At 57.3% G+C, this 19,480-nt stretch overlaps 1 protein-coding gene across 20 annotated transcripts in view; it reads left to right on the top strand.

Moving 5' to 3' along the window:
* Kcnq2 (potassium voltage-gated channel subfamily Q member 2) overlaps positions 1–16,875 on the top strand; it is a 61,170-nt gene extending 44,295 nt beyond the window's left edge. For 7 of the 20 annotated variants that reach the window (XM_074075130.1, XM_074075127.1, XM_074075125.1 and 4 more), the window contains 6 exons: positions 3,377–3,600; positions 4,242–4,350; positions 4,888–5,019; positions 6,738–6,845; positions 9,723–9,846; positions 10,526–16,875. In XM_074075130.1, coding sequence (XP_073931231.1) covers positions 3,377–3,600; positions 4,242–4,350; positions 4,888–5,019; positions 6,738–6,845; positions 9,723–9,846; positions 10,526–11,251 — 1,423 coding nt within the window. In that variant the 3' untranslated portion in view covers positions 11,252–16,875. The remainder of the gene's footprint in view (positions 1–3,376; positions 3,601–4,241; positions 4,351–4,887; positions 5,020–6,737; positions 6,846–9,722; positions 9,847–10,525) is intronic. The other 13 variants (XM_074075131.1, XM_020173719.2, XM_020173716.2 and 10 more) reach the window with 6 other exon arrangements.
* Positions 16,876–19,480: the final 2,605 nt, after the last annotated feature.

Genomic DNA, 19,480 nt, shown 5'->3' with positions numbered 1-19,480 from the left:
CCTTCTGACTTGCAGGCCTGGTTTAGGGCATACTGGAAACAGGAAGGTGGAAAAGCCCCTACCCTTTGCACCTTGACCATACCTTTCCTGTCCCTATTCCCTGTCTGCTGTCCGTATGTGAAGGCGTCTGTCCTCCTGCTTGCTCTGGGGCCCCTGCCTCCTGGTCTCCCCATCCTGCCCGTCCCCCTCCTGGCTGGTGCAGCCCAGCCACGTGCAGGTAGCTGCAGTGCCCACCTGCGAGAACCCCCATCGTGTGCATGTGGCCGGTCAGCACCAAGCAGCATGCTTGTGCATCTGCACCTGTGCATGCTTTGGATCCTTCTCCACTGGGAGAGGGGCTTGCAGGGTCCCCTCTCCCTTGCCCCATGGGCCCTTGGTTCCCTATGTATCCTGTTTGTGGGCACTTGCTGGGAGGCTGTTGCAATCCCAGAAAGGGATGTGGGCATTTGGGCTGCCCCAGGAGGAAGCCTGCTAGGACCCTGGCTGAAGCTGCCCTGCTTGCCCAGATCTGTGTCCAGGGTGCTTCTGGCCACAAGCTGGACTCGGGAGCAGGGGCTTGGGTCAGGCTGCTTAGGGACCAGAGGGTTTTGAAGTGTGGGGCCGCAGGAGCCTTGCAAGCTCCGCTCTGGCCTGCCGTGTGCATTCCCATGGAGCATCTCCTTGCTCTACCTGGGCATCTTCAGTTCCAATATGGGCACTTTTCTGTGGATGCTGGCTCCCTGCATCGCTGAGCGGGGCCCCTGCGTGCTGACTGGGATGAGGGCCATCTCACGGTTGATTCCCTTGGAGTTTCACCCCAGGGAAGATGGCAGGTGAGGAGAGCTGGGGCTTGCTTGCTCTCTCAGGTTGTTTCTGAGTTGACTTCTGCCCCTGTAAACACCGCAGCACCATATCTCTTGTACACAGGGTAGGTCTGACCATAGGTTCTCACTGGCAAGGCAGAGGAAGTCCTTGAGAGCCCCCTTTTCATTTGCTTTGTCCTTTGCTTGGGAGGTGAGGTGAAGGGGAGCTCCCAAGACTCCATGCTGCCATCCAGGCCTCAGGCGAGGAAGGCTGGGTGAACCAGAGGGTTCTGTGAGCGTCGCACCACAGTCTCCTCCTCCAGCAAGGTCTCCGTGGAGGCTTTGGGTGGGTGCAGGGTCAAGAGCTGGGGACAGCAGAGATGAGACAGGCAGGAAGCTCCTTCCTGGAGGTTCCATCTCTTCCATGACCTGGCAGCCTTGTGTGGGGCTGTGGTCCCTTAGGGATGCTTCTCCTGGTGGCCGAGGAGGAAGTCACCACCAGGAAGTAGAATTGGTTGACATTGGGGCTTCTCACCTGGAGGGGCCTGCAGAATTCCCATTCTGCCTCTTCCTGGCCAAGTGTGACCTGGTGGCCTGGTGGGTACCTCACACCACACTGTCCATTGCTGCTCCAGCCTGCCTTGGAGCAGGAAACTGGTAGGGCTCTGATGCTTGATGCTCATGCTTCCTGACTGCAAGCTGTCAGCTTTGTGACTCCTGTGAACCCAGGGAAGAGGTGGCCCTGTGATTGGGTTTCAGCCAGTCAACTTTACCATACCACTCAGCGTTTCCTTAGCTGTGGCCAAAAGCGAAGGTTGGAGGAAAAAACAGAAGATGAGTGATGTTGAAGAGGGATTCCTAGTACCTGGCCTGCTCCCCTGGAAGGGCCCACCAGGGGAAAGAAGAACATTCTGAAAGCCAGAGTCCCCCTAAGCTGGACAAGTCTGGGTGCCCAGGTGGCCCTGGGTACGCCTTTAGCATGGTGTGGCCATTTGTGTGGCCCCAGTGCTCAGTTCTCCTAGCTGGATCAGCTGGGACTCTGTTGAGACAGGGACCAGAAGTCCATGTGGATTCTAGGTGTTCTTGACCCCTACCTGCCTGTGTTGGCTTCAGTGGGGTGCAGAGGTACAAACTGGGGGTCAGTGCCCCAAGACAGAAGATGCCACTGGCTCCTGATGGTCACAGGACACAGGACATCCTACTGCCACACTCTCCCTGATTGGGCTCCTTGCTCCCAGCCTGGGTTTCTGCCTCTTTCTTCCTCTTCTTCAGAGACCCGAGCAGGCATAGATGGTCTCCAAAGTTGCCTGCTGCCAAGGGCATTGGCCCTGTCCATGGGGTGGATGGACAAGGTGCTGTGGCTGCCTCTTCTCCTTGGCTGTCACTTCTGTGCTGTCTGCTGGACGTCTTTCTCTCCAGCTTGGGGTTAGGGTAGCACCATGGTAAAGACATGGAGGTGGGGTATGGATATCAGTGAGTGGTGCTAGGCATTAGAACTTCCTCTCAGAGGCATCTTTGAGATCCCTCAGGCCTCCCTGACCCTGGGGTTTTCGTGGGCTCTGCCTGGAAGCCATCCTGTAAGTCCCGTGGCTCTCATGTGGCTAGCACAAGCAGATTTCCAATTCACAAGAGATCTGCTCTGAGGGTGGTGGTGGAGTCACCTGTGGGAGCATTGGGTGGCCAGCCTGGGCCCAGGGACTGATGCTTCCCAAACTAGGGGGTGGGGGCCATGTCTGCCTGCAGCAGCCCAGCCAGAGACCATCCATTTCTTCTGCTTGGCGAACTCAGGGGTCAGACCCGTCTTCATGGATACTAAGAAACGGGGACAAGGGAGGCCTGAGGACTTTGAAGAGTTTTGAAGCTGAAGCCTGGTGGAAAGAGCATTGTGGGATCGGCCACCATCCTCCCCAGTGCTATAGCCACCACCTCCCACCCTGGGCTTGGGACATGAGACCTGCGACTGCTGAGGCCTGACCGTGGAGACACCTGTCCCTACTATTCTTATAAAAGCAGTGATGTTTAGTGGTCCAGATGAGTCCTGGCAGGGTGGATGGGCAAGTGCTGGGCAGAAGCCACACACAGGAGGCCAGGCAGCCCCTAGGGCCCATCAGAAAGGCCAGTGTGTGGCCAGACAAGTGCTGGCTGTAGCCCTGGACTCCCCTGACCCTGGGGCAGATGGAGAGATTGGGAAGGGGGACACCACTCCTGGGGGCAGTTGGAAGGGTGGTCAGGGAAAGCTACTGGCCAGGCCAGTGCAGACAGAAGGTTCAGGAAAGAGCCCCAGCCTGGGGCATCTGGGGACACAGACTTAAGGGGCTGGAGGGACAGTGGTGATGGCTGAGTGATCGAGGTGTCCACGACCATAACCTCTTCTGGCCCGGCCAAGCTCCCCTACTGCCCTGTCCTTCACCCCCCGTAGCTGCTCGAGCCCTGTGGTTGGTTGTTCTTTGGACCTGCGTCTCCCTCCTGTCTTGTGGGGCCGCACTGGCAGCGAGCAGAAACGGCCTGTGTTCTTTCCAGAGTGACCTCTCTCGCTATTTTTCTGTGTGTGTGTGTATGTCTGTCTGTCTGCCTGTTGGTTCTCATGGGAGCAGTCAGAAGGTCAGTTTGAAAGATCGTGTCTTCTCCAGCCCCCGAGGCGTGGCTGCCAAGGGGAAGGGGTCTCCCCAGGCCCAAACAGTGCGGAGGTCACCCAGTGCTGACCAGAGCCTCGAGGATAGCCCAAGCAAGGTGCCCAAAAGCTGGAGCTTCGGGGATCGCAGCCGGGCCCGCCAGGCCTTCCGCATCAAGGGTGCTGCATCGCGGCAGAACTCAGAAGGTGGGTCTGGCACAGCATTGCTCTCCCTGAGTCTGGGTGACTGCCGGGGGAAGAACACTGACTCTCTGCTACCGGGCATCAGCGGAGCCTCTTGGTGCTGGGGGGGCCTCTGTCCTTTCTCTTTTTTTTTTGAGGCAAAATTCACATCAGATGACATCTCATACATCCACAGTGTTTGCAGCCATGATCCCTGCCCAGGTGGGGAACATTTTCATCATCCAGAAAGGAAGCCCCAAGCCCGTTATCAGTCACCCCGTTTCCCTCCCTCAGCCCCAGCCACCACCATCTGCTTTCTGTCTCTGCTTCCTCTTGTGTGCATTTCATGCGAGGGAAATTACTCAATGCCAGCCTCTCTCGCTGAGTTTTGTCAGGTTCCTCCATGTTTTGGGTGTCAAGAGTTTCATTCCTCCTTTGGCTGAACGGTGTTCTGTGTATGGATGGACCCCATGAAGTCATCCACTCATCTGTTGAGCAGGTGCCCTTTCAAACCCTCACATGAGTCACTCCCTGCAGGAAGGCAGAGCTGGGGGGTCTCTGGGTAGCAGGACACCTGAGGGACACTCTGTCTAGGGATTGTGACCTGTAGGCCCAAGGCCTGTGTGTGACTGATTCACCCACAGTCTGCATTCCCTTCTACCCAGAAGCAAGTCTCCCCGGGGAGGACATTGTTGAGGACAACAAGAGCTACAACTGCGAGTTTGTGACTGAGGATCTGACTCCCGGCCTCAAAGTCAGCATCAGAGCCGTGTGGTGAGGGCCCCCTCTCGGCCTTGGATGGGGGTGAGGAAGGGCCTCCTTGACGCTGTCTGCTGCTGGTCCTCATGGGGCCAGGCAGAGCAGGCAGGGGGCTGGGTCCACTGGGAGAGGAAAGGTCATAGGCAGGCCTGGGGTGCTGGCTGAGGGAGTCTCACATCTGACCCCTTTCAGCCCTCGTGCCTGTGACTCATGCCTCATGTTACCTTGTGCCTGAATTTGCAGGGGGCCTTTGAGGTGCCCACTGGGCACAGGGACCTCTGCTGGTCTGGGTGTAGTGGGGGCCCAAGATGAGGAGGCTGTGGACAGCCAGGAGCTGCCCTGCACTAGAGTCTACCCATGAGGCCAGGACTGAGAGTGGCCAGTGTGTGGGGCAGGTGGGAGGCCCAGATGAGAGGACCAGTCATGCAGTGGACATTACTTCCCTAGGGGCTGTGGTCTCAGAGATGCTGGGAGGGTGGCAAGCAGGTGGACACGGGGTCTGGCCTGGCAGGACAGCCTCTACCTGGAGCTCACAGCCCAACCTACCTGCAGTGTCATGCGGTTCCTGGTGTCCAAGAGGAAGTTCAAAGAGAGTCTGCGGCCGTACGACGTGATGGATGTAATCGAGCAGTATTCGGCTGGACACCTGGACATGCTGTCCCGAATCAAGAGCCTGCAGTCCAGGCAAGAGCCCTGGGCAGGGCAGGGCAGGGCCCTCTGGCCACGGCCTAGGTGCACAAGGCATGGCACCCTAGGGCTGGCGTGGGAGGTGTACAGAATACGGCCAGTGCTCAGCCCACCACGTTGGCTTCTCATTGCTTTTTGCCACGTCCTCATGCAGTGTGTCTGTTTTGGTTTTTTTAAACATTTCTCTTGTCTCTTCATTCTCTCCCCTACCCACCTGCCCTATGGTGGGCAAGTGTGTGTGTGCACTCGCGCTCACATGCATATTTGTGTGCACAAGCATGTGTGTGAAAGTGCACGTGTGGGTCTCTGGATGTGTACACACGTGTATGTGGAAGTGCATGTATGTGTGCACATGTGTGTCCACGCATGTGTGTATGACATGTGCGGGTGTGTGCCTGTGTGGTGTGCCATGTGTGTATGCGTGAAGTGATACACACACATGTATATGCATTCATGTGCACACGTGTGTTGGGTAGGGAGTATTTTACGGAGAGCTGGAACTGTAGGACTTCTGTGGGCCCTGTCAGGCAGCAGTCATGATACCGACACCTCTTCTTCCAGAGCACAGAGTCCTCCTCCTTACGGGGGGGAGGCTCCCACTTCTTGTTCAGCAGGCTGAGGCAGAATGTGTGTTTGAGCTTGGCAGTAGGCGGGCATCTGTGGCTTGTCTGTGTGTGAGAATTGGCTTGTTCCACGAATCACAAATAACTTTCATCATCACGCAAATGAGGGCCTGAGCTCATTCACACAGACAGTGCATCCTCCATGTGTAGGCGTGTATGGGCATGTGTACACACCATGTCGAGACCATGTGCCAGCCTGGCACCCTTACATGTGCTCACAGGTGTACACCCTCAGCCACATATGACATACACACATACATGTCTATGCTGCCTGCAGGATACCCTCCTAAAGTGTGTCACACACTCCTGCCATCAGGGCTCCTGCCCGGGGCCCTTGGTGAGGCTGTGGCAGCTTCCCAGCCTAGAGGTAGAGCTTGGGTCTGATTCCATCAGAGGGTCTGGACAGGGAGGGAAGCCTGGGAGCCATAGCCAGAAGTCATGGGGAGCTACTCCCGCACCTCTGTGCCTGCCCATGGGGTTGCCATGGGGGCCAAGGAAGGGTCGCTAGGCCTTAAGCTGATCCCACAGCTGGGGCCAGGTCTGTGCCCCCTCCCCCAGGCTCAGACTGGGGCCTCCTGTTGGCCTCTCCAGAGCGGTGGCTGGATTTGTGCTACGAGTAGGTGAGTGAGAATTCCTGGAGCCCTGTGCCGTGTCCCCACAGCTCTCTCTGCACAGCTGTTTCTGCTTGGCAGACCCTTTCATCCTACATTTCTCCTGTCCCTTCCCTTTCTGTCTGGAAAACAGAAAAAACAGACCAGCCAGCTGAGGGGTCCAGCCTGCTCCTGGCCTCTGACCCTGAGTTTCTGTTGCCCCATAGCTAGGGCCTTTCTGTGATTTTACTCCCAGCCATCAGTCCATTCCATGCACCTGCATGCTTCTGTGACCAGCCACCAGAGGCTCAGGTTGCCCAGGGGCCCAACTTGCAAGTCCAGCACTTTGCTGGCAGTGTTGGCCGATGCCCTGTTTTGAGCGGCATGCTTCTAGAAGAATCACTGTTGCTAAGTTGTTCCTGTTTCTGTGTGTTTCCAGCGACTCCTCAAGTTGCTTTATGATGCATTTTGCTGGTGTCTCTTTTCCTGTTTATGCTGCCAGGATAGATATGATTGTGGGCCCCCCACCCCCTTCAACTCCCCGGCACAAGAAGTACCCCACCAAAGGACCCACGGCCCCTCCGAGAGAGTCACCCCAGTACTCACCTAGGTTAGGACACAGCACCTCTTCCTGACCTGTCTTTGTGAAATGGCTAGACCCTTCACTCCAGGCCACATGACGGCAGCAGCTCACACTGTTCTCTCCATGGGATGGGGACATTTAGATTTTCTCTCTTCTGAAAAAAGCATATTAGGAAGGCTGCTTCTGACCAGCACTGGGTGGGCAGTGCCAGGCCCCCAGGACATCTGAGGTGCCATAAGTCCTCCCATCAGCTGGGTCCACTTTCCTGTGGACATCTTTGTGACATCTACCAGAGCAGGGTGGTTTCTGGGCAGAAGCAGAGGGCATTAATAGTTGAGACCCTCACCCAAGTCAAGCCAAAGCCACTGTGACCTCCTGGGTACTGACTCAGGCCCCTCACACCTGCCCACTGCTGGGGTGCCCTCCACATGCCTGGCCCCGACTTGAGGGCTGCATGGATATGAGCAGGTGGGACCACTTCCCTGTGGCTCTTTCCTTAGGCCTGCGATGCAGACAGCAGCAGCACCTGCCTCCTAAGCTGTCGTGAGGAATAAATGGCTGGGTGCCTGGCCCCTAGAAGGATTTGTGGGTGCTGCTGTTACCTCATGCTACCATTCTCATTATTAGTGTCATTGATAAAGAAAGTGGCAGGGATCCGCTAGATGATGGGCTAGTGGGGCTCGGTACAGTCAGGCGGCAAAGGAGGCTCTTGCATGGTTCAGACACCAAAGCCTTCTGGCTTCCCTGGGACCACTCAGACCGTAGCCCCGCTCTCTGTGAGTCTGATTGGCCAGGAAGAGGAAAGCCCAGGGGCAGGGAAAGCAGGCAGACACTGTCCTACCTGGCAGCCTGGGAGCAGAGGGACTCTGGGCGGCTCAGGATGTCAGAGCTGATGGAACCTGGGCCAGCCAGCAGGTGCAACATCTGCCCACTCCCTTGGGACCAGCAGGAGTCAATGTGCTGGACACCTTAACCCAGCAGGCTCTTCCCATGAGAGAGGGTTCCCAGGGGAGTGGACAGGGCTGTGTTTGCTGCTTTCTAAGCAAGGGAGGCCCCCAAACCATCTGCTGTGTCCACCATTCTGCTCTACCCTGAGACCAAAGCCTTGTCCCCTGGACATTGCTGTAGGGCATGGTGGCCGGGCATCCAAGCCACGAGCTGGGGTGGCCCTGCAACACTTTAAGTCACCTTAGCTGTCCCCTCTTGCTGCAACTAGGGAACATGCAGATTCACATGGGGAAGGATCTAAAAGGGTAGTCTGAGCACTCAGTCTCAAGGGACATGGAGCATGGGGCATTGAGTCTGATTCCCCAGCTCCAGCCAGGGGGAGGAGGCAGCACAGGGTCCTCAGAGGACCCTCACCTGGCTGCCCCAGCAGCAGGCAGCTTTAGACTGAACCTTGGACCTAGGCTTCTGTTGGAACCCACCAGACAGGCAGCCCGTCATGTGGCAGGGGTGAAGGGGCTGCGCGTCTGTGCCTGGACTGTGTGGGCATTGGAGCACTAGGAAGCCCGTCCCCTCGCCATTGCCACTGGCGTCTGCTTGGAGCCAGAGGGTCCTCTCCTGCCGTCCCTGCCACCCCTGTGCATGCACCCAGCATGAAGCCTAGTGGAGCATGAGGAGGCTGCATCTGGTTAACACAAGCCTGAACCCTCTTCTGAGTCACTGACAGAGTCACCCACCATCCCACAGAGGAAGGCAGGCCCGCCCTGCTGGCAGATGGCAGAGTGAGGTTGTTCAGTCCACGTGGGCCTGGAAGGGTGCATCTTGTGCACTGGGCTGCATCTCAGAGAGCGAGACTGGGGTCTGCAGCTGTGTGGCTCCGCCTCGGTTGGCCCTGCTCAGCCACATCCTCTGTGGAGCTACCGCTTGTCCAGTGTTGGCTTGTAGACTTAGTGTATGGCCCTTGTTCCTGAATGGTGTCTCCACAGCTGCAGTTTTCAGCCCACACCCACTCCTGCAGCCCCACCAGCCGTGGGCATGGCCCTTCCTTTCCACAGGATCTGCCAGGGGTTTGTTGATGCCACGCCACACAGACCAGAGCTCCTGAGGGGTGAAACTGGCCCCTTCTTGTTGGCATTAGTGACTTATGACCTTGATAGAGATCTGTGCAACTGAATTCTGCAGCCTGCACACACATACTCGCAAGGATGTAAGCACACGTGCAGTGTATTCTCAAAGGCACACACACCGGTGTGCACACCCATGCACACATGTACATGCATAGACCCTCTGGTTGGCAGTGCTCGTCTCTCCTCTGGTTGTGCGTTGGCACTTTTCTGTGTAGCTCTTGTCCCTCCTTCCTCGTCCTGGTGCATGGAGCCTCAATTCTCACCACCCCCGCTTCTGTTGTCCTCGCTGCAGACATTAACTCTATTCCTGTCACATCTATTGGGGCTGAGGGCCTCCGTGGCACATTACATAGGAGTAAAGTTTGCGGGGGGAGGTGTATGGCTTCCAGAGCAAGGGCACAGCCCTTGTGTGCCAACCCCTTGGCTGGGTGCCCAGCAGTCATCACTGACCCCCTGGCCTTGGTTTGCTATGGGTCCAGCATACCATAGAGTGGGAGTGGGTTAGACAAGGGGAGGAGCTGATGAGCACCCCTTTGGTGGAGCTGGGGGCTGACCCAGGTGGAAGTAACTTACTTTACTCCTCACTAATGTGCCAGATCCCAGGGAGGGAATGGAACAAATAGGACCCAGGACCAGCGGGTGTCAGAAGGCAGCGTGAGATCACGAGGACCCGTGTCTATCTGTCCTGGCGCCTGCTGCCCCCCTGGTCGGCTCTGGATGGGATGTAGAGCCCAGATCTGGGGGGCTGTGGGCTGGCCCAGGAGGAAGGGGCCAGGGCCTGGTCACACCCCCCTGAACTCATGCTTGGGGACCGGGTCTCTGTTCCCGGTAGAGTGGACCAGATCGTGGGGCGGGGCCCAGCAATAACAGACAAGGACCGGACCAAGGGCCCAGCAGAGGCGGAGCTGCCTGAGGACCCCAGCATGATGGGACGGCTCGGGAAGGTGGAGAAGCAGGTGGGAGAGGCTCAGAAGGGGCCTGCAGGCTTGGGGCTGGGGGTTAGGCATTGTGGGAGGGAAGGGCACAGCATGGGCTGCTTTGTGTTTGACGCCACTGGGAGCTCATCCCACTCTGGCGCTTTTCGTTCTGACAGCCATGACCAGAGGTAGGAAGTGTGCAGTTTGTGTTTCTCTCTGTGTCCTGGGAAGGGGGTGTCTGTGAGGCATGAAGGCATTTAAGGATCCCTTGGGGAAAGTAATTTTCTGTGGAACTTGCCAGAAGTCACGCCTGGTTGGCCTTCCTACCCCGTGTTCTCCTTGTCTGACATCCATTTCCACTTTCCTGGGAGTGTATCCTCAGAAACCGTCATACATGACCTTTGTCTTGGAGACTGTTCCTGGAAGCTGGCCTGCACTCAGGCCACACACTGACCAGTGGGATCAAATGCTGAGATGCCCAGAGTCTGGGAGAGAGGAGAGGCAGCTCCCTGGTGTGGCTGGGTCCCCTTTCCCCTGGAGTAACCCAAATCTCCCTCTCCCTTGATCCATCTGTGTGCATGGCTGGGCCATGCCTCTTGCCCTGGTCCCCAGCTAGAAAGCTGCTGGCCAGCATCTCCCCCATCCTTCTGGGTTCCGTGGGTCTTTTGATGGGAGTTCCCCTCCCCAGAAGCCTGGCCCAACAGCCGCCCTACTGCAGGTCTTGTCCATGGAAAAGAAGCTGGACTTCCTGGTGAGCATCTACACCCAGCGCATGGGCATCCCCCCGGCAGAAACAGAGGCCTATTTTGGGGCCAAGGAGCCAGAGCCGGCACCACCCTACCACAGTCCTGAGGACAGCCGTGAGCACGCAGACAAGCATGGCTGCATAATCAAGATCGTCCGCTCCACCAGCTCCACCGGCCAGAGGAACTACGCTGCACCCCCGGCCATGCCCCCTACCCAGTGTCCCCCATCCACCTCATGGCAGCAGCAGAGCCATCAGCGCCACGGCACCTCCCCTGTGGGGGAGCACAGCTCGCTGGTGCGCATCCCACCTCCCCCGACACATGAGCGGTCGCTGTCTGCCTACAGCGGGGGCAATCGGGCCAGCACCGAGTTCCTGAGGCTGGAGGATGCCCAGGCCTGCAGGCCTCACGAGGGCGCTTTGCGGGACAGTGACACGTCCATTTCCATCCCGTCCGTGGACCATGAGGAGCTGGAGCGCTCCTTCAGTGGTTTCAGCATCTCCCACTCCAAGGAGAGCCTGGATGCCCTCAGCAGCTGCTACGCAGCTGTGGCGCCATGTGCCAAAGTCAGGCCCTACATTGCGGAGGGCGAGTCTGACACAGACTCGGACCTCTGCACGCCCTGCGGGCCCCCACCGCGCTCTGCCACGGGCGAGGGCCCCTTTGGAGATGTGGGGTGGGCTGGGCCCAGGAAGTGAGGCCACACTGGGCCACTGGACTCCTACGCCATGTCCCAGTCCACCTCCTAGTTGGAGGCTGGAAGTCCTCTGGGACCTTTTTGTAGAGTGACACGGGCAGTGGGGACACCCGGGGGTTCCAGCTCTCAGGACCCATGTGGGGTGGTGGACAGGCAGGGTTCCTTGGCCCGTGTGGTGACATTTTACAGAAGTTCCTTTCCAACCAGTGGCTGGAGGCTGGGGCTGGACTCTGGTCATCCCAGGAAGGCCCTGTGGTAGCAAGGCCAGCCCTGTCCAGTCTGCTCGGGGACAGACCACCACCCTGCGTGTGTGGGGGGTGGAGTGATGATGGGCATGGCCAGTGGAAGCATGGGCTGGGAGCATGCCCTGGGGAGGTGGAGGTGAGGGCCAGTCTAGCCCCTGCAGATGGCCAGCCTTGGGGCTTGGCAGGGTTTCCCAAGAGGGTATGGCAGGCCTTGGATGTGACCACCCTCACCCCTGGCCGTGTGTCCCTTGGTTTCTGACTCCCCCAGTGAGGTGTCACCCAGCCCTCAGTCTGTCTATATGCGTGGTTGGGCAATGTCCCGGCCCCTGGGTGCCCAGCTAGAGAGCTGCTGGCCAGCATCTTCCCTCAGCTTCCGGGTTCAGTGGGTCTTTCAGTAGAAGCCTCTCCAAGCACAGGACCTCTTCCTGGAACTGAGGAAGTGGTGAGGCCCCAGGGACCAAACTGGAGCCGAGAGTGGCCCTTTGACCCTCCTGGTCTCAGTCTCTCACAGCCTCTTCCTTGGGGAAACTGGCCGCCCCAGCCCTGGGCTTTCCTGGGGTGCATCAGAGCCATCAGTACCCCAGCCCAAGAGGTCTAGGGGTTGGCACCCTGTGGACTCTCCTCTCTCCTGGTGGGGTGCCAGTCTCCAGGGTATGGCCAACAGTTGGGGAGATTCACTTGGTGAGCAGATCATTCTTGTGCTTAGCCAGGGCCCACCTTGCCCACTCCCACCCTGATAGACCCAGGCAGGGCTGGACAACACTGTCACCATCTCTTCAAATGGCTGGCTCATCCCCCACTTAAAATAGCTGCTGTGCTTGGCAGAGAGTCCTTTCCAAGGGACCGCTCGTGTTTTACTCACTGGTCCCTTGGCTGTGGCTTCTTGGTGTTTGGGGAGCTGGAGACACTTGACCCCTACTTTGACCCTGGTAAGCTGGGACCTCCATCCCTCTTGTGCTGGGTACTTTGGCCCACCAAGCTGCCAGCTTTGGAGGGGCAGGAGCCCAGCACCAAGAGACAGAGTGGAGTCCCCAGATCTGGTCCTTTAGCACCTGGCCCAGAGGTGTTTGGTATTGGGTGACAGTACTGTGTTTGGGGGAGGGGAAAGGCTCTGCAATGGTGTGTGTTCAAGGGCTGGGGTGGTTGGCTATAGGCACTCCCAGAATGTGAATCCAGGAAGAGCCATAGGCCCATTTCTCATGCCCATGTTTGAAGTCCATTTTGACCAGGACCAGTGGTGGGCTGAGGGCCTCGTGGTCAGCAGAAGACCCATCTTGCCCACTGGGAAGAAATTTGACTTGGCTTGGCTATTGGGATCTCAGGCATGTGAGGAGCTTTGGGGAGCTGTGTCTGCCATCAGTGGTGTGTGGTCGCTGCTATAGCCTCTGCACCTGCCCAGGATTCCACCCTGAGGCACCTCCATCAGCCTGCTGGCCTGGAGCCATTGACGGTTCACCGTGAGTACCTCTGGTTCTCAAGGCCATGTTTGTTTTGGACAAGATATGTGATGTGGGCAGGATGAGTGGTCACCCCTTCACCAGCCCCTCTGGGCCAGGTGGAGCTGGTATCTGAGTCCTCTTCATCCTCTTGGTGGGATAGGGAGGCTTCAGCTGGGAGCACAAGTAGGGGGACAAGTGTGCCTTCCTATGACACACCACCAGCCCCAGACTACTTCTCCATGAGGCCCGGCCACTGTCAGGGGCTAGAGAGGGGGACCCTTTGCTCCCAGAACTCGTGTCCCATGTGCTCCACAATGATGTGTGTGTCCTGCAGACATGTAGCCTCCAGTGCTATTCCCAGTGCTGCTGAGGCAGTGAGCGCCTGGGGTGCCCTAGGCTGAGGTTCTGCAGGGTGAGATGGTGGACAAGTGGATTCCCCTCAAACCCTGACTTTCCAGTAGGGTAGCAGGAGGCCTTTCTTAAGTTACAGGCAGAGAGAGTGAGGCTAGACCACTGGCCTGCTCTGCATCAGAAAGGAACATTGATGAGACCCCTTGGAAGAGGAAGGTGCATGTCTCAGTGGAGTGCTTGGGGCCTGTTCTAGGAGATGACAGTAGAAGCTCCCTCTCCAGGCTTCCCCAGACCCAGGCCTGAGCTTACTGCCCCTGCTCCGCCCCCCCCCCAAGAAGCATAACAGGGAGTCTGGAGGCCCCTCTGAGAGGTTTGTCACTTTCTTGGGTTAGAATGAGTGACGAAATCTGTAGGAAGACCAGGGGCTACCCCATGGCTAGTTTCCAGCACATTTGTTATGCATGCCCACAGACCACACATGCCAGGTGCACACTTTCATGATGTGCACACATGCCACACAAAAGCACACACATGGAAGGTACATGCTTTCACACATACATGTGTACGTACACACAAGGCAAAACCCACAACATGCATGCACACAAGCCCACACACCATATATCAGGTACACAGTTTTCACGCAGGTGCACACAAATGCATGTGTGCACAAAAATGGCAGGTACACAATTTCGCACCTGCATGCTCACACATGCACACACATGAGCAAATCACATGGCATGTGCATACTCACACAGACTCACACGTGCACATACACTGTGTTTCCCACTTGGGTCACCCTTTTTCTCTTTGGCTCTTCCTGATTTAAGCTGCTGGGGGCGGTGCTACAAGGAATTAAAAACTTATGCAGGTGGTTCAGAGTGTTGAACACTGGGTGAGGGTTCCATCTGTCCAGGATTCCTAGGTGACAGTGGCAACAGGGACACCTGAAGCCCATTCAGGGTCCTTCACTGCCCTTTCCCTCTACTGGCTGCAGGGCCATCCACTTGCTGAATGATGAGAGGCTGAGGTTGGGGCCAGGGAGGTCCCAATGTCCACTGAAGGTTCAGACATGTCCTTGCATTAGGTCAGCATAAAGTGCTGGCTAGCTCCTGGTGCCCTCCTGGTACACGTGGCTGGCCTCATCATCCCCAGGCCCTGCCCCAAGCAGGTGTCTGTTCACCACAGGCATTTTCTGGCTTAACAGCTCCCTTTCTGTCCCCTTAAATTATAGCCCCAGAGTCTCCCCCTGACTACATGGCTGTGACACCTAGAGGGTGAGGGCCCACATGTGTCTGGACAAGGTGGGTAGCAGAGGCCTGGGCCCTCCCCATGAGCTGCCCCTTAGTGACACTGTCTCCTTTCGTGGGGCCTTGCTTCAAACCCCTACTTGGAGGCTGGTGAGTAACCTGTAATTTGAGGACCTCTCTGGGGGGATCCCTCTAAGCTATGGGTCCAGTCATCCCAGGTCTCTCTGCAGAGGACAGCCACGGCCAGGGCCACCCATATCTTTTTTTTCTTTTATTTATATGTGCATACAATGTTTGGGTCATTTCTCCCCCCCTTCCCCTCGCCCCCTCCCTTTCAGTGTCCTAGTTTAGGACTACCTTCTCTCCCATGGAGCTGGAGGCCCCAGTGGTCATGGATTCAGGACCTTGCTGGAGAGAAGGAGGAAGCACTGTCTTTTTCTGCCCTGGCTGGATTCAGCCCCACATTCGGGGGCCCTGTGAACAGCCCTGCCCTGTTCTTTGTGGAGATTTGGCCCTGAGATAGTTCCAGACTTTTCCCCAAAGGTGAAAGGAGCTGAGGGCAGAGGCCTTTTCTAAAACACTAGGGTGTGTCTCTGTCACCTCACCCCAGCTGTATATAGGGTTCAGAGTGGAGGCTGAGATGCCTCCCTGGATCTCATGTTGCAAGATCAGCAGGAAAACACTTTAGCGTCTAAGATCACAGCTCCTTGAGACAAACATGGAAGGGACATTTTGCACAGCAATGCCTACCATGGAGGGGTGACTTGGTGGCATTGGGGTTCCAGCCCTCCAGGAGGGAGGGCTGGGTTCTGGGCAGGGACTCCATGCACAGCCCCCATGGGGCCCCCAGTGCACATGGCTTGGGATCAGATCCCCAGTGTGGTTGTCCACTGTCCTTGACCATGTAGAGGACAGACCAGCCCTCCAAACCCCCACACAGACCTTCCGGGCTACCTATTTGTACATGCAGGACATGGGGTGTGGGTAGAATTTTCAGACCAGGGTCACTGCTGGGGTGCCTGCGGGCTGTCCTAGGTTAGCTCTCCCAGATTAACTATCCCAGCTTCCTCCTGGGCCCCAATAGAGCTGAGGAGAAGAGGCAGCACAGAGAGCTACCTGAAGGAGAGGGTGTGATGGAGACAGGGTTCAGGGGAAAGACCCAGCTCTTTCTCCTTCCTAGGAGACTTGAGCCCTGGGCACACCCAGGGGTCCCTGCCATTTGCTCTGGAGTGAGCATGACTGGCAGGAGGCATGGCTTGCTGGACTTTGCTGTCTCATGAGGTGGGACTGATAGCAGGCCTTGAGAAGAGGCTGTGGGGAACAGGGTGGAGAGAAGGGAGGAGCTACCCAGGAGACCCTCCGAAGTAGAGTGTCTGGGGCTCAGACAGGACGTGAGTGAGCTCTGTCTTGGATGCTTGCCTTGGTGCCCCTGTCTAACTGAGGAAGCTGGGTCTGGTCTGTAGCCCACCCTGAGGTTCTCATGGTGTCTGACACTCTGTCGCAGGAGAAGGGGATTAGTCCCCAGGTCACCAAGGCCAGCCATCCCCGGGGCTCCCGAGCAGGAGCATTCGTCACTAAACATCGCACATCTAACTCGGATTGGGTTTTACAAAGTCGTTGCCTTAATGCATGTTGACAGAAATTCACCGAGGTCACCACATTTACCCCTGGCCTCTGCCAGGCACAGACATCCCGGACCCTGCTTCCAGGCCAGGTCACGAGGGTCCACAGATCCAGCTGGAGATGAGTGCCAGCAGGAGGGGCTGTCACCAGTTGTCACACATGGAGGGGCTCAAAGCTGGTCATCTCTTTGGACCCCGTCCATGTGCCTGGGATCGGCTCTGCATACCGTGCCCCCCTGCCCATTGCAGTCCTATCCCCTGGCCGTGATGGTGGCTGCAGCTTCCCCATCTGTGCAGTTGCCTTTGGCTGTCTTTGCACTTTTGTTCATGCTCCAAAGAATATTTCATAATGCCTTCGTACTGACTGCACCCTAACCATTTCGTATGTGCCCTTGGGCCGTAGCGACCCGGCCTTTTCCTTCCAGTGACGCGTTGCCACCTGCACACTTCGATCTCGACTGTGCACCGCCGTCTTCTAGGGATAGACGCCCAGGGAATGAACTCTAGTTTTCTAACGGATTAGCCGAGATACTTAACGCCACATGGACAGGTTGACGTTTGTGCCGCGTGAACGGGCTGGTGTGGGTTTGTGGGGGACTTTAGGTGCAGATCCCACAGTGGTACGCATGTGGACAATTCCAGAGAGTTCTGCTGCCATGGGGCCGTATTCGGACACCCAAGGGGCCTGTGCACTTAGTAAAATACAGTGATTCAACCTGGATGGTGTGTGTCCTCTTCACTGTTGCACTTGTCCCTGGGCTCCTGGTCTGAGCCCAGGGACCAGGCTGGGGAGGGATGGCTGGACAGGGGACCAGGCCCATGGACTCTCAAGGTCTGGCTTTGTCAGCTACTGGCCACCTTTGAATAACCATAAGCCAGGTGCATTGAAACACTAGAAACTTATCTCCTTGCAGCTCTGAAGGCTAGAATCTGACTCACCCATGGCACCTTTCCCCAGGCCTTCTCTCTGGACCCTCAGAAGCACAGGTGAGTCTCAGCCATAAGAAGCAGTGGATCCTGGGATGGGAGCCTCTGGCCTGGGCCCCCACATCCATCAGTACACAATGAGCCCAGCTCTCAGGCATCAAGTTAGAGCCCATGAGTCCATTTGTCCTGAGGTGTCCTTGGCCACCTGGGACTGCAGGGATCTGTCAGAGAGCGTAGCTCGCTACTGGTATTTGGCTGGGCTCTGATGTCATCTGTGCCACCCTACTGTTTTGGATGCCTGTCTAGCCATCTCATTCCCCACCTCGTCCCCACCCCCGGCCTCACACTCAGCTTCCTCCTCTGTGGCTGCCTTGTAGTACCCAACCCGTGTAGGTTTCCAACTGCCATAGGTTCTCTGGGCGGGTTTGCTGCCTTTACCCAGATGTCCTGTCGCCACTCTGAGTGTGTGGGTGGAGAGGGGCTTTGAGCAGGCTCAGGATGGTCTACAGGACTCCAGGGCTTACAGCAGACACTGGTGCTGCCAGTTGAGTGGACATGGTGAGGCCCTCAGATGCACCAGCAGCCGTGGATCACCCTGCAGTTCAGGGATCCTGGGCACCCTGACAGTCTCCATGCTGCCGGGTGTGGTCTGGGCTCTTTTCTCCCTCCTAGCCATGGGGGAATGGTGACACAGTTTGCTCTCTCTCTGTAGCACTTGCCTCATTTCCCTGTGACCAGAGATTCTGTAGGATTAGGATTAGGGTTTTGCCTGGACTGTGAGAAATGGGACCCCTGCACCATGAAATAGAGCAGAGGGAAAGGACAAGTACCCCAGGTTGGAGCCATGCCTGCCCCTGCTGGTCATGGCCGCTGACCTGCTTAGGATCCTGCTGCCCCAGCTGTACACCCAACCAAGTGTGGCACATGCTCCCTGCACCACATCCTCCAACCCATGAGGCGACAGCAGTGTTGGCTGCTCTGTCATAAGACGACACGGGACTTGGGGCGTCCCTGGTCAGTTATAAGTATAGGGGATGAGTACTGCTGAGCCCCCTCTGGGCTGGCCATTCTTTGGAATTACCTGAGTGATCCCTACACCTGTCCCCACCAGGCGTCACACCCTTCTGTCCCCTAGGCTCCTCAGGCAACCATGGTGGCGGGAGGGGGAAGTCTAGAGGTCATTATGCCAGAGCTGAGCAGCCTGGTGGGCAGGAAGGAACAAGGAGGAGGCTTCCAGACCAATTTTGGGGCTGACCAGCTGGGGTCCCACATGCAAGTGATCCCAGATACCCTCTTCTCAGGGCAGGAATGGGCTTGGGTATTCATGGTCCATAGGGTGAGGAGCAGACAGGTGATCAGGCTCTGCTCTGGCTTCAGAGGAGAGGCCACTACAGATCCCACACTGGGGTACCTCCTGTCCTTCAGCCTACCAGACAGGACAGTCTGGCCACTGCATGTCCACCAGGTGCCTTCTACCTATGGGTGGTGTCTCTGTCCATTTGTCTGTCTCTCCAACCTCCTGACAGCTCACCTTCTCCTCTTGTTCCCTGTACTGGCCTCCCTCTCAAAGGGACCCTCAGCTGGGAGGGGGACAAGGACACAGTTTCCTTAGGTGTTTGCTGCATGGAGATGTCGACACCTTGTATGTCTCAGGTGCCCACAGGGTGTTTTGTGTCCCCTGCACACGAAGGTGCACATCTATGCAAACACACTAACCCCAGCAGCCCCCATGCCCCTGGTCACTTGTCTCCTATCTGAGGATGCTCATGAGGGGACACACTTGCGGGCACCAAACAGGGCAGGGGAGGTCCAGGATGCATGTGGCAGTTTAGGAAGATGCGGGACACAGTGTAGGAATGGGTGAAAGCCACCTATCTGAGTGGGCTTAAGGGATGTGTGGGGCTCACCTGTTGAGGGGCATCTGGAGAGTGAATTCTGAGCCCTACCATGGGCCAGGCCAGCTACTGGACCTCTCTAGGGATGGATGTCCCTTGACAGCCCTCCCAGGATGGTGGAGCTGAGGCTTTGCTCACGATGCCCACCAGGTGGCAGTGTTCATCCGGGGAGAATGGCTGAGGGATCCAGACCAGATGGGGCCACTCAGTCAGATCCAGACACACAGGACCTGCCCTGCATGGGGGGGTCACACTGAGAGGCTCCTACTAACTCTTGCCTCTCTGTTTTTAACTGTCCTCAGCAAGGCTGGCAAGGCTGGCATGGCTTGGGCCCCCACATGTGTCAGCAGTGTCCCAGGCCTGGTCTCCTGGACCTGGCTGAGCCTGCAGAAGAACCCAGGTGTGTGTGTGGTGGTGGTGGGGGGCGTGTGGTGGAGCACAGAGGCATAGCCTTCCACAGGCCCATGGTGGGACTCCTGAGGGGCTGGCAGACCCCTGGGTAGC

This window comes from Castor canadensis, chromosome 5, assembly GCF_047511655.1.
Source record: "Castor canadensis chromosome 5, mCasCan1.hap1v2, whole genome shotgun sequence".
NCBI lineage: Eukaryota > Metazoa > Chordata > Mammalia > Rodentia > Castoridae > Castor > Castor canadensis.
Note: the sequence above shows the minus strand (reverse complement) of the source record. Positions and strands in the feature narration are given on the sequence as shown.